This window comes from Chelonia mydas, chromosome 8, assembly GCF_015237465.2.
Source record: "Chelonia mydas isolate rCheMyd1 chromosome 8, rCheMyd1.pri.v2, whole genome shotgun sequence".
Taxonomy (NCBI): domain Eukaryota; kingdom Metazoa; phylum Chordata; order Testudines; family Cheloniidae; genus Chelonia; species Chelonia mydas.
Genome location: NC_057854.1, coordinates 83,534,388 through 83,549,638, shown reverse-complemented (window position 1 = coordinate 83,549,638; position 15,251 = coordinate 83,534,388). Strand labels below are relative to the sequence as shown.

The window sequence follows — 15,251 nt, the reverse complement described above, 5'->3', positions numbered from 1 at the left end:
GTAAATGAACCCACAGTCCCATCTGAAAATTCTGTTCTTGCATCCAATAGTTTTCCAATAGATGTGAAAGTTGTCAGTGTTGTATGTTCCACTAACTTGCAGCAAATGCTTGATGACCCTCCATTAATATAATAGCTCCATGTCAAATCTGGAAATGAATCTGGATTAGAAAAAAAACAAAGTCCATTTGCCTTGATGAGTCCTTTTTTCTAATAGCCCTACGTGACTGCTGCTAGCTGATCTGTAGAACTTTCATCAGTTTGCCCCAATGTGTTATTTGGGGATATTGGCTAGTATCAGGAAAGTAATTTTGAAAGTCTACAAAAGCAAACTTTAATATTTTGAAATGTAACACATTAGACAAGTCCAACTGATCAAATCTATGCAAAGCAAACAGTTTTTACCAGTAATTAAAATAACTGGGACTTGAAGAAAACAATCTCCCTGTTAATTGATCTCTATAGACAAAACATCAGGCCGTAGGGGAGAAAACATAGTGATCAGTTATTAATACAAATGGCAATTCTGCAAAATTGAAATACTGATTAGAACATGCTCCAGAAGCCAAATTAGTATGTACCTTTCCTGGAAAAACCCAGAGAACTCAGTTGTTTGAAATATTTATAAAGGATGAGACCCTACTGAGATAAATTAGCTTATTTTCAAGACCATCCAGTCCATAGTAGCTACAGCAATATTATAAATTGTTATATGAATGATAATCAAATAGTTATCAGAGGATCCACATTAAAAACTGATAAAGGAACAAGCAGACATAGCACAAATCGGAAATAAAAACTTTCCTTTCATCATGTGCACTTTAGATATTCCATATAAGATAAATGTTTCCATTAACGTCAATGGACTGTTCCCTGTTCAGGAAATAGAAACAACACCCCAAAAAATCAAGCCCACCACATTATGCTCCCACGCGTGACGACACAGGCTTGTGTAATCATGCTCGCCGGTTGTTGGAATTCAAACAGGCTTTTTGCATACAAAACATGAAATTCACAGCTGGGGTTTAACACTGGCAAATTACACAGATTCAATTTCAGAGGTGCAAGCCAGCAACGGTAAGTATGAAGTACACAGCCATTGTCCACTGACATTTTTGCGAACGCTGAAGATGTCTTTGCTGAGCCAGGGATGAGTTATGCCAGTGGCAACACAGTTAAATATTTTGATGGTCTCATGTTTCATCTAATCATTAGTCTTTTTTATACCTAATTTGTTTCCTCCTAAATGTGTCCTTCAGGTTTCCTTTGTGACCCAACTACAAGTAAGCAAGGGAGCGTATAGATAACATTTTACAAAATTCTGTACTTTCACCTGTTTGCTTTTCTTATAAAAATTCTATCTGCCTGGATTCCTGATATATCCACATTTTGAATTTATCTGAACCAGCCATCTTTACAGCCAGTGGAGCAGGCTTAAAAAAATGTCAAATGATGATCTGAATTGGAAAGGATCAATTTCATCAAGAGCCATAATGATTAGCCAAAATTTGGCTCAGCGCCTTTGATTTAGAAACAATGTATTTAGATACCAAAGTAGTGACCACTGTCAGACAGAAAAATAGGATGATGATTTCATTGGTATGCTCAGAGCTTAGAAACTGACTAGTCTGCTTTAGGATTTTATTTTAATGTAACGGTTTGATATTTACATCTCGATTTGTGAATTACAGTATTTGGGTAAATATATAGCCTTAAAATGGATAAAGGAACTTACGTCACCACCCTGGTGTACAGCAGTTTAATACATAGTTCACCATTCATTTCCTTAATGGCAAAAATAAGGTTTAGAAGAGAGCTTTATAAATAATTCAAGTATTTTTAATAATGCAATGTTTGGTTCTCAACTTCCTACAATCACTAAAATATTATTCTAGTTCACAGGAATTCCCATCTGCCCCACACCTTTCACCAGCATGGGAACTACTGTCAGGGCCGTCCCTAGGGGAGTCCGGGGCCTGGGGCAGAAGTGACAGATTCATCTCTTCCGGGACTGACCGGGCTGCCCAATCGCACCGGCCCGTGGAGCCCCCCCAAAGCACGGGGCCTGGAGTGGTTGCCCTGGTTCACCCTACCCAAGGGATGGCTCTGACTTCTATGGGTTTTGCCAGCATTTCATGGCACCTTTTCTTTCAACTTTTACTCATGATGTAATTGGATCTCGTTACGAATTTTGCTGTAACAGAAACTCTTGCTCCGCATGCTCAGCTTCAGCATGCACCTGAAACACCATGTTTTCTGCCATGTCACCCATTATGGTTGGTATAATGCCAGATATGCCATTGAGCAGTGCAGCAGTTACTGCAGGACTCTGGGATCAAGGGCGAAGGAGCTGGGGGGCACAGGTGGTATTCTCATCCATCCTCCCTGTTGTGGGTCAGGGCCCAGGCAGGGACACGTGAATCCTGGAGATGAATGCATGGCTGTGCAGATGGTGTTGACAGGAGGGCTTCAGCTTCCGTGACCACAGAATGCTGTTCTGTGAATGAGGACTGTTGATAAGAGATGGGGACCACCTGATTAAAATGGGGAAGAGACACCAACTCGTCGACCTATCAAGGAGGGTTTTACATGAGGTTCAAAGGGGAAAGGTGACAAAAGTCCACAGGTAAGCATTTAAAAAAGGGGGAGGCTAGAGGTTGTGCGGGGAGAATATGGAAATTTACACTAGGGTCATAGACGCAACAAGTGGGGGAATCTGCTCCACATCTTAGATGTGTATACACAAATGCAAGGGGTAGAGGGGATAAACAAGAAGAACTGGAAATATTAGTGCATAAGCTAAATTATGACTTAATTGCTATCACAGAGACTTTGATAATTGGAGGATTTTAAGAACAGGTTGGACAAAGGTTGCTAAAGGAATTGGCCGATGTTGCTAAAGGAATTGGCGGATGTGATTGCAGAGCCATTGGCCACTATCTTTGAAAACTCGTGGCGAACGGGGGAAGTCCCAGGTGACTGGAAAAAGGCTAATGTAGCGCCAATCTTTAAAAAAGGGAAGAAGGAGGATCCTGGGAACTACAGGCCAGTCAGCCTCACCTCAGTCCCCGGAAAAATCATGGAGCAGGTCCTCAAGGAATCAATCCTGAAGCACTTACACGAGAGGAAAGTGATCAGGAACAGTCAGCATGGATTCACCAAGGGTAGGTCATGCCTGACTAATCTAATAGCCTTCTATGATGAGATTACTGATTCTGTGGATGAAGGGAAAGCAGTGGATGTATTGTTTCTTGACTTTAGCAAAGCTTTTGACACAGTCTCCCACAGTATTCTTGTCAGCAAGTTAAAGAAGTATTGGCTGGATGAATGCACTATAAGGTGGGTAGAAAGTTGGCTAGATTGTCGGGCTCAACAGGTAGTGATCAATGGCTCCATGTCTAGTTGGCAGCCGGTGTCAAGTGGAGTGCCCCAGGGGTCGGTCCTGGGGCCGGTTTTGTTCAATATCTTCATAAATGATCTGGAGGATGGTGTGGATTGCACTCTCAGCAAATTTGCAGATGATACTAAACTGGGAGGAGTGGTAGATACGCTGGAGGGCAGGGATAGGATACAGAGGGACCTAGACAAATTGGAGGATTGGGCCAAAAGAAACCTGATGCGGTTCAATAAGGATAAGTGCAGGGTCCTGCACTTAGGACGGAAGAACCCAATGCACAGCTACAGACTAGGGACCGAATGACTAGGCAGCAGTTCTGCGGAAAAGGACCTAGGGGTTACAGTGGACGAGAAGTTGGATATGAGTCAGCAGTGTGCCCTTGTTGCCAAGAAGGCCAATGGCATTTTGGGATGTATAAGTAGGGGCATAGCGAGCAGATCGAGGGACGTGATCGTTCCCCTCTATTCGACATTGGTGAGGCCTCATCTGGAGTACTGTGTCCAGTTTTGGGCCCCACACTACAAGAAGGACGTGGATAAATTGGAGAGAGTCCAGCGAAGGGCAACAAAAATGATTAGGGGTCTGGAACACATGACTTATGAGGAGAGGCTGAGGGAACTGGGATTGTTTAGTCTGCAGAAGAGAAGAATGAGGGGGGATTTGATAGCTGCTTTCAACTACCTGAGAGGTGGTTCCAGAGAGGATGGTTCTAGACTATTCTCAGTGGTAGAAGAGGACAGGACAAGGAGTAATGGTCTCAAGTTGTAGTGGGGGAGGTTTAGGTTGGATATTAGGAAAAACTTTTTCACTAGGAGGGTGGTGAAACACTGGAATGCGTTACCTAGGGAGGTGGTAGAATCTCCTTCCTTGGAAGTTTTTAAGGTCAGGCTTGACAAAGCCTTGGCTGGGATGATTTGATTGGGGATTGGTCCTGCTTTGAGCAGGGGGTTGGACTAGATGACCTCCTGAGGTCCCTTCCAACCCTGATATTCTATGATTCTATGACAAACACCTGTCAGGGATGGTCTAGAGTGACCTTGTGCTACCTCAGCACAGGGGCCTGGCCTTGACATCTCAAGGTACCATCCAGCCCTACATTTTCTATGATTCGACAGTAAATTGAGAACTTACCTGGGTGAGATTCTGTGCTGAGGTAGAATTAGAGAATTTGCAGTCTGGGGAAAAAGTGGGGAGGGTGGCAAGGTGGCTTTAAGCCAGTTTTGTGCCCTCCTGATTGTTGGCTGTGCCAGGGGCTAGAGAGACCCACAATGTAACAACACTAGGAGCCTTCTAAGGTACAGCAGCCACCCCAACCTGCCCAGAAATTTACCTACCATAAAAGGACCAGAGCAGGGAAGAGGATGACACCTCTAGCTGTTTTCATTTTGCACAGCAAGAGTGTTCTTTAATGGTACGTTGGTGTGGTTTGCAGATCACTCTAGCACTCACCGAATGAGCCCAAACTACTATTGCCTTATAAGCGTTCACTCTCTGGGCTAGCGTCACAAAGGGACATATGTGTTAGGACATGCAGCATCTCAATCCTTAACTTACAGGTGCCTAGCAAATCACTTGGATTCACAAAGCCTGACTTAGGGCTCAGGCTTCCTCTACAGTGAATGGAGGGAGACAGGCTAGGTGGCTCCCCAACCTAAGCTAGCCAATGGGAGATGTTGAGGAACAGGGTCCTGCGTTTCAGAGAGTTCAACACCTGAATCCAGGCTGGCGGGAGGTGCTCTCTTTCTCTAGGGGAGTACCCTAACCACTGGGCTAAAGGTTGAGAGGGAGGTCCTCCTGCTCCTCTTCTGTGTGGCGTGAGGTGCACTCAGAGTGCACCTGCTGGAGTGGGCCCTGCAGGTGAATTAGGTGGCTGAGCACCTCTCTTTCCCTGGTTTGTAAATGGTTCTGGGGCTTCGGCAGGAGACCGGCATCCAGATGCCCAGAGTGAGGCAGCAGCGCACATGCTCAGAGACAGAAACACAGGTGCCTAGGGAGCTTTTACTACACAACATAGGGACTCATTGAGCTTTGATGTCTACAGGGTAGGCAGCAGTTGAGTGGGGATTGTGTGAATAGCAGAGGCACCTAATCCCAGTTTTGGGCTCCTAAACTGGCAATTAGGCACCTATATCCCTTTGTGAATCTAGCCCATTGTGTTCAGTAAAACAACTATTGACAAAGAGACAGGGCGGCCTTGGGAACTCAGCACAGACTTAGTTCTAGTCCTGACACTTGCTGTGCAAGCAAATCATTTACTCCTGCGTGCTTTAGTTGGTCTGTCCATTAAATTTGGATAATGGCACATACTAGAGCTGAGAAACACTGGAACAAGTTTTCCATGAACACATAAATGGATTTGTGTGTGCCGTGCTCGCGTCCCTATGGTCCTTGCTTGCCACAAACAGGCCTAGGATAAAAATGTTCCCGGCCCACATATTCACCCCCACCACATTTTTAATACAGGTGTAGTACTCGGGCACTCATTCGATCGGAGAACAGTGACAAGTATCATGTGACTTATTTGACCAATCACAAGTCCTCGACCCCGTTCAACTATTGAACGCTTACAAAGAACTGTTCACCAAAAAGAGTTTTAAAAACCTGCCAACGAAAAAATACTCATCATCATTTCAAAAAAGTAATACGTTTTCATCCCGTTTGTGGATAACCGAGGGGGCAGGAACTGGGGCTAAGCTCAGCAGTCCGGCGTACTTGTATCACAGGTTAGTATGAAGATGACTTAGTTACTGTATGAGCCATGCTTTGAAGATATATCAGACTTGGTCCAAAGCCAGTTACAGGCCATGGAAAGATCACCACCTCAAGGGGCTTTGGATCAGACCCTTGTATGAATGCTAACTATTAGTAATCTTACATTGAAGATATTTCCAAAAATCCAAACAGCTACACAGGCTGAAATATGGCATCACTTAGGTGGACTAAAGCAAATATGTGAGTCTATGCACCTACACGAGTGTGCAGACATGCCCCCACACACACACACACCCCCAAAAAAATCTTTAATGGAAGGCCATGAAGAAAAGTTTTAATTCAGAACAATTAACATACCAGATTTATTCACCTGCAGAAGGTGTAAACATATATTATCCATTTACTGTGCTGTTAATATTGAACAAATCTGAAAACATATTGGTCTATGGAAGAGACTGTTTCAAATTTTATGGACATTCCTTGGATTAAAACTAGACCAAGAGGGTCGCAACTCAAGTACATGCTTTCAAAGCAAAGTACTACACAAATTGCACAAGAATAAGGATTTAAATTGTACAGTACAGGTTCACTTGACACAGTGCTTCAATTTAAATTACTGACAAATACAAAGCTAATCCATCATTATTCTTTGTTTAATCACATTAAATTCCTTTTTTACTAAAATAAATGCATTTAGATTATTTATCTTGGATATTTTTCTTTCTCAGAGTGCATATTAGGGACTCTGGCCCAGAAACACAAATCCAACTAGCTATTAAAACAAACATAAGGTATTTGACCATGTTTACGTTTATTACCCCATGTGGAAACTCAAAATAATTCAGTGTAATGAAGCACTGCAAATCCATTTGATTTTATTCCATTGCCTAAGATGGAAAATAAACCTTGTAGCATGCCCAGCGTGTGGGAGGCCATAGGGAGGGGAGAGCATTTCTCAGCACTCACTAGCAATGCCTAATTGTGAATGCATGCCCTACATGGGCTCTTAAAGATTCTGCATGTAGCCTGGCTCACTGGTGCAGATGCCACCAATGTGAGAAGCCTTCAAAGGTGAGGCTTTGAAAAGGGAGTGGCCCGATTAATAGTGTGTAAACCAAAAAAATCAGTTGTTGCCAAGTGTTCTGCTCTCACTTCCACCAATTTTATGCCAGTATAACACCAGTCACGCCCATCACGTTACTACTGGATGACAGCAAGGTAAGTGAAAGGAGGATCGGGCCCGCGGTTTATACCTACACCTGTGCTGTTTTGAATCCAAAGTTTGTATTTGCATACTTGTTTAATGGATGTGGAAACTACGGTGCTTTTTTTCAATTTTCACTATGAAGGAATCCGCTGGCTGTGGGGTTTACTGTTGGGGTTTGATCGCTTTTTTTTTTTTTTTTTTGCCCCAGTCGACCAAGGATATTTCGGTTATTTTGTTCAGGTCCCTGATTGCAATTTATGTATCGTTCTACATTGGAGTGAAGCTTCTGGAAATGCCAGCCCACTGGACAAACCATCATAGAACTTAGCATCAGATTCTGCCAGGCCCGCATTGGGGGATGGCACACGGAGCTGACCCTTTCATGGCTTGTGTAAAGACCAGGCAGAATTCCAGTGGCCTTGTGCTTGAATGTCCATACACTTGAGCATTCGCGTAGGGACTGCTCTTTCCCTGTATCCATGAGAATGTAAAGCACTCTCAAGGGGGCTAGCCTGGGCAGGGTCATGATTCCACCTTCACCGCCACCTCACTCCATAGAGCTGGCCAGCCACACAGAGGTAGGCAAGCCACAGGCTAGAAAGGGAATATGAGCAGGAGTACACCCTTAGCCTACCTGGTAGGTCCCAGAGCTCCCTCGAGCCAGGGCAGCTCTGCACTGTTCCTCAGAGCCAGGCCATGCTGACAAGACAAAATCAAGGTCTTCCTGTTACTAAATGGCATCCAAGAGCAGACTTCCGGGGGCAATGGCCTTCAGGTGACTGAAAAAAATATTAGGAGCTACATTTCAGACAGGTTGGTGCCATTTAGTAAGCCTCATAAAGACAATACTTGGCATTCACTCCACACAAACACTGCTACATGCTGGGGGAAAAAACTTGGCCTTACTCTTTGGAGCCCCAGCAAGGGCAAAGCAGAGTGGTGCCAGGGGTGTGGAGTAGAGCTGAGCAACATACTCCCAGCCATTCATCTCTTCAATGACAATGACTCCTTTGCTGTATCTGACTTACCTGCTGGTCCTCATTTCTCTGACATTCAGCCAGTGGGTGAATGGTTTGGGAGAACATTTCAGCCCTTGATTTGCTTGCGGGCTATTTACCATCCCTATTGCATCATGTTATTTGCTATTCATGCTAAGTGACTGGTCATGTAGGTCACGTGGTGCAGATCTTGCTTCCTGACCACTTCCAAGCCCACTGATAGCCAAACCACCCCTCCCAGAGTGAATGCTCAAGTGTATGGACATTCAAGCACGCACAACTCTCTTTGCAGGAACTTTATTCCAAATCAAAATCTGCTTGTGTGAATGGTCATAGGAAGCAAATCAAACTTGGCTGGAAATGCCAGCAGAACACAGTCAGATTTATGTGACCACTTCAGCAGTAGTCAAACACAGATGGGACCCAGATGCAGAGGCTGGCTCAGCGTGGGCATGGAGCAGCAGGAGCCTGCCTGGTGGGCCATTCTTTACACCTTTAAGCACTAGCAGCAAGGCAGTATGCACGCCTACCTACTGTCTGCTCTATACCCCAGCGTGTGCACAGGTGAAGATCTGGGGCCTGACGAGATTTCATTAGAGCCACAGCCAACGTGCAAACACCTGTTGGCTCCTCCCCCTGTCTAATGCTCTCTGAAGTCCAATCCTGAGCTGCTGCTCTGGACGTTGAAGGGAAAAAAATTTCCTCTCTATTGCCCATTTTCTCCACTAATGGATGCATGCAACAGAGGGAAGGAATTGCCCTTACAGCCCCTAATTCTGTCCTCCATTAGATAGCACAGTTCCCATTGGCTTCAATGCGAGTGGCACCATCAATGTGTGAGATCAGAATTGGGCTTCTTATTGTTATTACTGTCATTTACTATTTACATTACAATGCCACCTTGATGCTCCAGTCAGAATCCAGGCCTTATTGTGCTTGGGAACCACATATACATCCATGATGACATAGCCATTGTCTTGAAGAGTTTACAATCTACAAATGCAATTGACATGCAAAAAATGTGGGGGGGGAGATACAATCACATATATACAATTTTATATACATACGTACATTTGCACTTTCTATTATTATACATAAAGTGCCAGCAAGCCTCCTCCTCCCTTCAAGCTAGTCATCACAAACCCACTGTGTTCTTTGGGGGCAGGGGAATTTCAGTTCAACCAATATAAGAATTCTCTGTAGCTTGAAAATAAATACATGACAGCTGTGGAAAGATCCTTATTATTATTGTCGTCATAATTATAAAGGAGTATGATTTCCTACACGAGCTCTATGAGCTTAGTTCAGTTATCTGTTGCACATTCCGGAGCTGGTCTACTAAACAAACAGATGGTTATGCTACTCATCAAGTAAAATGAGACGGGGAGGGAATGTCCCAACCCACACAAATCTACAGTGATTTGTAAAAAATGTTACTAAAATAAGATCATTGAAGGAACTGCAGAGGATGCTCAGATGTGTCTTTCTCCCCCATCCACGGATTGTATTGAAGGCAAGATAATTATGTCCAGCTTTAGAGCATTCTGGGAAACATCAAGCAAGTGTTAGTTGTATGGTAAACAGGTACATTAGAGATTGTGAGGTTGGCTACTAGTATAATATGGGCCATACAAGTCCATAGAGAGCTAGGTAGCAAGCAGAAACATACGGGCTGATTACTGCTATAGCTCCATAATACCAAAATCAGTTGAAGTGTTATGGCCAGAGGCTACCACTCTTGCTCATTTACTCACTTCCTCCATCGTCACCCCCTCAACCACCACCACTCGGCCTTGGCCACCCCCTCAGTCACTGCCACACCCTCCACTGCTGCTCCCTCAGCCATCTCCTCTACATTCATTGTGACCTTATCTATTGCCTCTTCAGCCATAAGTACATTTTTTCCTATACATAGTCCCAGTGTAACCAATGGCACTACTCATGGAGGACAGTACCACTCAGCGTGAATGAAGGTATGAGACACAGACATTAAACTGAGCTGAGAATGTTCATAATGCAACTCAGAGTCACTTTTGATTTTGCAATGAAAACCCTTAGAAAACCTTTGAAGTGAAAGTGAAGAATATAATAAATGGTGGAAGAAAATCATGGCTACCTATCTCCTCCAAATGAATCCCAGTATTTCACCATTCAGTAGAGCTGGTGCTTTGATAGCACTAGCCTAGGTACTGCAGCCTTGGACACCTTACAAAGGAATGTAATAAAAATAAAATCAATTCCTCTTTTAGGTAGCAATCTGGCTCATACTGATACTCACCATGTGCCATGGAGCTCCTTAGTTTCTCTCTTCTGTAATGGATGTTTCTGTGGTATCTGTCTTTATATGTGCAGGAGTTTCTTCCTTGTGCTGGACTTCAAGCAGATCTGTACGCCCATGAAGCCCTTGTGGATATTCAGCCAATGTCTCTGTCTTTCCTATTTTTATTTTTTCGCTTGTGTCTAATTGTTTCAGTGTGATTTTCTCCTCCACTGTCTCCATCTCTCGCTCCTCTGTTCTGTCATTCCCACCACTACGTCTCACTTTTGCCATTAACTCTTCCACAAGGACTGCTTCCTTCTCCACTACATCTGGGTGATATGCCATTTCCTGTGTCATGCCTTCTACCTCAGGTGCTGCTTCCACAGCTTCCACTTCATCCCTCAGAGATGACGGCGTCATCAGCTTCTCCACCTCAGGCAATGTTCTCTCTGATCTCATATCTTCTTCGGGTATTATCCCCTCTGTCATCACCTTCTGGTCTTCCGATCCTGCCTCTTCCTCTTCCATGCCCTCCTCATGTCCTGCATCCTCTGTCTGCACCTCCCAGTCTGATAATACCTCTGCATTTTCTTTCTCACCAGGTTCTAGTTTCTCTACTATCTCCTCCCCTTGTGGTGGTGTTTCATTGCCCGTTACTTTCCCATTGCCTGCTGCCTCCACTGACATTGCCTCCTCAGATTCTATTTCTGACATTTCTTCTCCCTCTCTCTCTGCCGATTCCTCGGCCACCTCCTCAGCCACTTCCACTTCCTCCATTGCCATCGCCTCAGTTACCACCACACCCTCCACTGCTGCTCCCTCAGCCAACTCCTCTACCTTTATTGTGGCTTTATCTATTGCCTCTTCAGCAATAGGTACCTTTTTTTCTATTACCAACTTCTTTTCAGGAACTACTGCTTGGGACACCACCTTCTCTTCCACTTCCTCTGTCACTTCCTCCTCACCAGCCTTCACCAGTTCTTCTCCCATATATGCTGTTTCCTCAGGCACTGACTCCCCTATATATGTTCCTTCTTCTACTACCTCCTCTTCAGATTCTGGATCTTCTGCTGCTTCTTCCTCTTCAGATGCTTCCATTATGCTCTCCCCATCTTTGTGTGCGTCTTCCTCTATTGCCGTGTCCCTTTTTATTTCCTTGTCCAGTGAGGTTTCTTCCCTCAGAGATGGTGATTCCTCTCCGTCTAACTCCTCTTCTGTGGCCTCATTTCTTGTCTCTCCCTCCTCTGGGGTTGTTTGCATTACATCCTCCTCCTCCTCAGATGTTTCTGTTGCTGCTGCCTCCTCCACTTCAGACACTGCTTCACCGATGGGAACCTTTCTTGATTCTACTGATTCCTCTGTTTCACTTGCTGCTCCCAGTATGGGAACCTTCACTGATTCTACTGACTCCTCCCGTACAAATTCTCTCTCTCCCATAGTCTCCCATCCCTCAGAAGCTGCCTCCTGCACAACCTCCTCTCCTTCCAATTCTCCTTCTGCAACTTCCTTTCCCGCAGAGTCTGCTTTCTCCATAGCCTTCTCTGCCTCCGCAACTGAATCCTCCACAACCTCCTTTCCCTCAGATTCTGCCTCTGCCACAGCCTCCTCTGCCTCAGATTTTGCTTCCTCCACAGCCTCCTCTCCCTCAGGCACCTCCTCAACAACCTCTTTTCCTTCAGATGATACTTCCTCCACCACCTTTCCCTCAGAGGCGGTCTTTTCCACTGCCTCCTCTCCTTCCTTTATGTCTTCCTCCACAGCTACATTTCCCTCAGGTGCCTCCTCTCCCTGAAATGCCATTTCCTTACCTACCCTACTCTCTTCCAGATCTTCTTCCAGTCTAGCCTTCTCCTTAGATGCTTCTTCTTTTACTGTAAGTACATTCTCCACTGTCTGTCCCATCACAGCTGCTTCTTCTTTCTTAGCCAGCAAATCTATCTCCAGAGCTGTTTCGCTGCCTGCCTCTTCAGTGTCAGTGGCTCCTTCCTCAGCTACAAACTCCTCCTGCTCCTCAAGTGCTTTTTCCTCATCCACCATCTGCCCCTCTTGTGCCACTTGCTCTCCTGCCTTCTGCTTTTCACATGCTGTTGCTGCTTCTGCCAAGAAAGCTCCATCTGAGGAAGTAATCAAAACATTAGTTTTATTGTAATAAATACGTTAATTTTAAGGCTTTTTATGAGGTGTTTATTAGAGATGCCATTGTTCCAAATCAGTGCAAGGATTTTAGGCTGGGTAATGTGTGAGGAAACTTGGCCTGCTGTTTCCAGTGCTGTCATTCTGGCATCAGGCACAAATAATTGAAACAAAAATGATGTTGCACGGCCCAGAAGTGACCTCAGGGTACATGGCGGAAGTAGCCATAGGCTTGGCACTGAGATTTAAATATTCACAAATAGGTCATGCAAAATAAGTATGTACAGGAGGAGATAGAATATACATCTGTGCCTGCAAAATGGGTAATGACTTGTGCACATTTGGGGCCTGATCCTATCCTCTTTGAAGTCAAGGGCCGAAGCTCTCACTGAATTCAGGGGTGCAGGATCAAGCCTTTGGCAAGCACAATTACCTATTTGTGCCAGTGCACCTGTGCCTGTACACATAATTCAGGATCTGGTCTATTTTTGGAAAAACTGGCCCTAAATGTCATTGAAGAGAATAAAAGAATCATGCTTTCCAGACACTGTGCTCTGGTGGGACATATGAAAAATCAAAAGTGGGGGAAAGGCCATCCTGCCTTTATTTGATTTATTCTACTCTCACCTTCTTATATTTCCACAACCCTCAGTCACTGTCTTCTTTAGCCTGGCTGGGCCTAAACATATGTTCATGCTGCATCAGCCCATCTCTACAATGTCTACCTAGAGATGGTTCAGATCCTTGGCCTGAAGCACATTGCTCTGTGGGCCACAGCCTTGGCACAGGAAGATGAACAGGCTCTCATCTTCCCCATTTGGCTCCCCCAGGACCTTCCATTGGCCTGGCCAACTTCCTAAGGTCACTTTCCTCGCTCTATATCAGCACTGACATGAGAGAGGAATCGGTGAATGCGGCCACATGCTGCAGTGTTTTGTCCTGTCCTGCAGGTGGCATTGAGTTCAGGAGGCTAGAGTTTACTGCCGTAAGCAGGTCCATTTGAGTGGAAACCAGGGGAAGCATTGTGCAGTTGGAGAGGCTGAAAGCAGAGCGGGAACAGGATGGCAGTGACAGAACAGGTGAGAAAGGGAGTGCCATGGAGCGGACAGAGAAGAGAGCAAGTGTGAAAAATCAGGACACATTTTTTGTTTGTTTGTTTTTTCCGGATGAGGGGATATAGTCGCGTCTGTAAGACAAAGCCCCTAATGTCGAGATGGTCCCGATGATATTGGGACCTCTGGTCACCCTAGACAGAGATCAGGGATGGGTGGAGGAAGAGAGAGAGAGAACAGAGGGGTTGAGTTGGAGGGCGGGCAAGAGAGAAATCTAAATAAAAATCAATTGAAGCAGCCGCACTTTTTCCCCTCTCACCTGACCACACGTAATATGATCTCTGGTCATGTGACCAATACAGCTTAAAAAACCCCGACTTTGCACTTTGCTACCTAACAGAAATCGTGCCTTCCATCCTCTGCCAATACCCTCTAAGAGAGATGTGCTTTGCAGTGAGTTGATTATTTATATTTACTGCCAGCTTCCTCATTTTTATAGGTCCCTCAGGTTTTAGACTTTTAGCAGTGTTACAAAAAAAACAAACAAACAAAAAAATCCTCTCTCTCCATTCATTTATCAATCCCCATCAGAATTTTTAGAAAAGGGGCTCAGACCAAAAATACCACATCCAGGCACTCCTGAATTTGGGTCACGTCAAATCTTCATCCAAACTCAGTCCTATTGCCAATAATTCTTAAAATGTCTAATAAATCATCTTTAAGTTTCATTTGCAGTATGAATAAGGTAAAACCTCCCAACCCATCATCCTACCTTATGTCATATGCTGCATCCTCTTCGAGGCAATAATCTCCTTCCTATTTTACTAAATGGTAGCTGACACTGGACAACGTATTCTAGGTCAGATTTAGCAAGTAGCTAATACAATAACCCTTTCTCTTTTCCTCTGCTAATGGAACCTGAACCCTTATGTGAAAAAATACTGTAAGCTACCATCATTCATTGTGGTCACAGCATAGTGTCATCATCACCCAGTTCTAACAGATTGGTGATGCATTCAGTTTTGTTCATTGCAGTCAGCATATTCCACCTCCTTTCTCCTCTGCTAAAAGAGCGTGTGGAGAGCTGCTTTCCTTGTCCCCTGCGTCGGGCTAATTTGGTATTTTGCTCTTAATATGTAATTGATCCATGGGACAGAGGCTGCTAATATTTGACTTTCAATGCAGAAAAAATAAACTGTATGTATTTATTAAAAATAGCATTTTTAAAAAGTCAGTCAAGTGGGTTGTTCCATGAGAGGGGGTCCCTCTCTTGCGTTCTGCATGTATCTCATTCAAAAGACCAACTGGCATCACACAGCTGGGCAGAGCAGGCTAGGGGAGGGAAGAGCTCTGCCACCTGCAACACACACATATAGGCACACACATATACGCTTCAGCTATCGTCTTAGCACTAGCCACAGAAGAAGCTCTGAAGTGCACTGTAGGCAAAGTCAGGTCTAGAAACTGTCTCTAGTTCTGATCCTATTCCAGTC

At 44.6% G+C, this 15,251-nt stretch overlaps 1 protein-coding gene across 5 annotated transcripts in view; it reads right to left on the bottom strand.

The window, feature by feature from the left end:
- Window positions 1–6,420: 6,420 nt before the first annotated feature.
- The window catches only part of ERICH3 (glutamate rich 3), a 64,810-nt gene continuing 55,979 nt past the window's right edge, over window positions 6,421–15,251 (bottom strand). For all 5 annotated transcript variants that reach the window (XM_037907726.2, XM_043552702.1, XM_043552699.1 and 2 more), the window contains 2 exons: window positions 10,592–12,687; window positions 6,421–9,857 (listed from right to left, as the gene is read on the bottom strand). In XM_037907726.2, coding sequence (XP_037763654.1) covers window positions 10,610–12,687 — 2,078 coding nt within the window. In that variant the 3' untranslated portion in view covers window positions 6,421–9,857; window positions 10,592–10,609. The remainder of the gene's footprint in view (window positions 9,858–10,591; window positions 12,688–15,251) is intronic.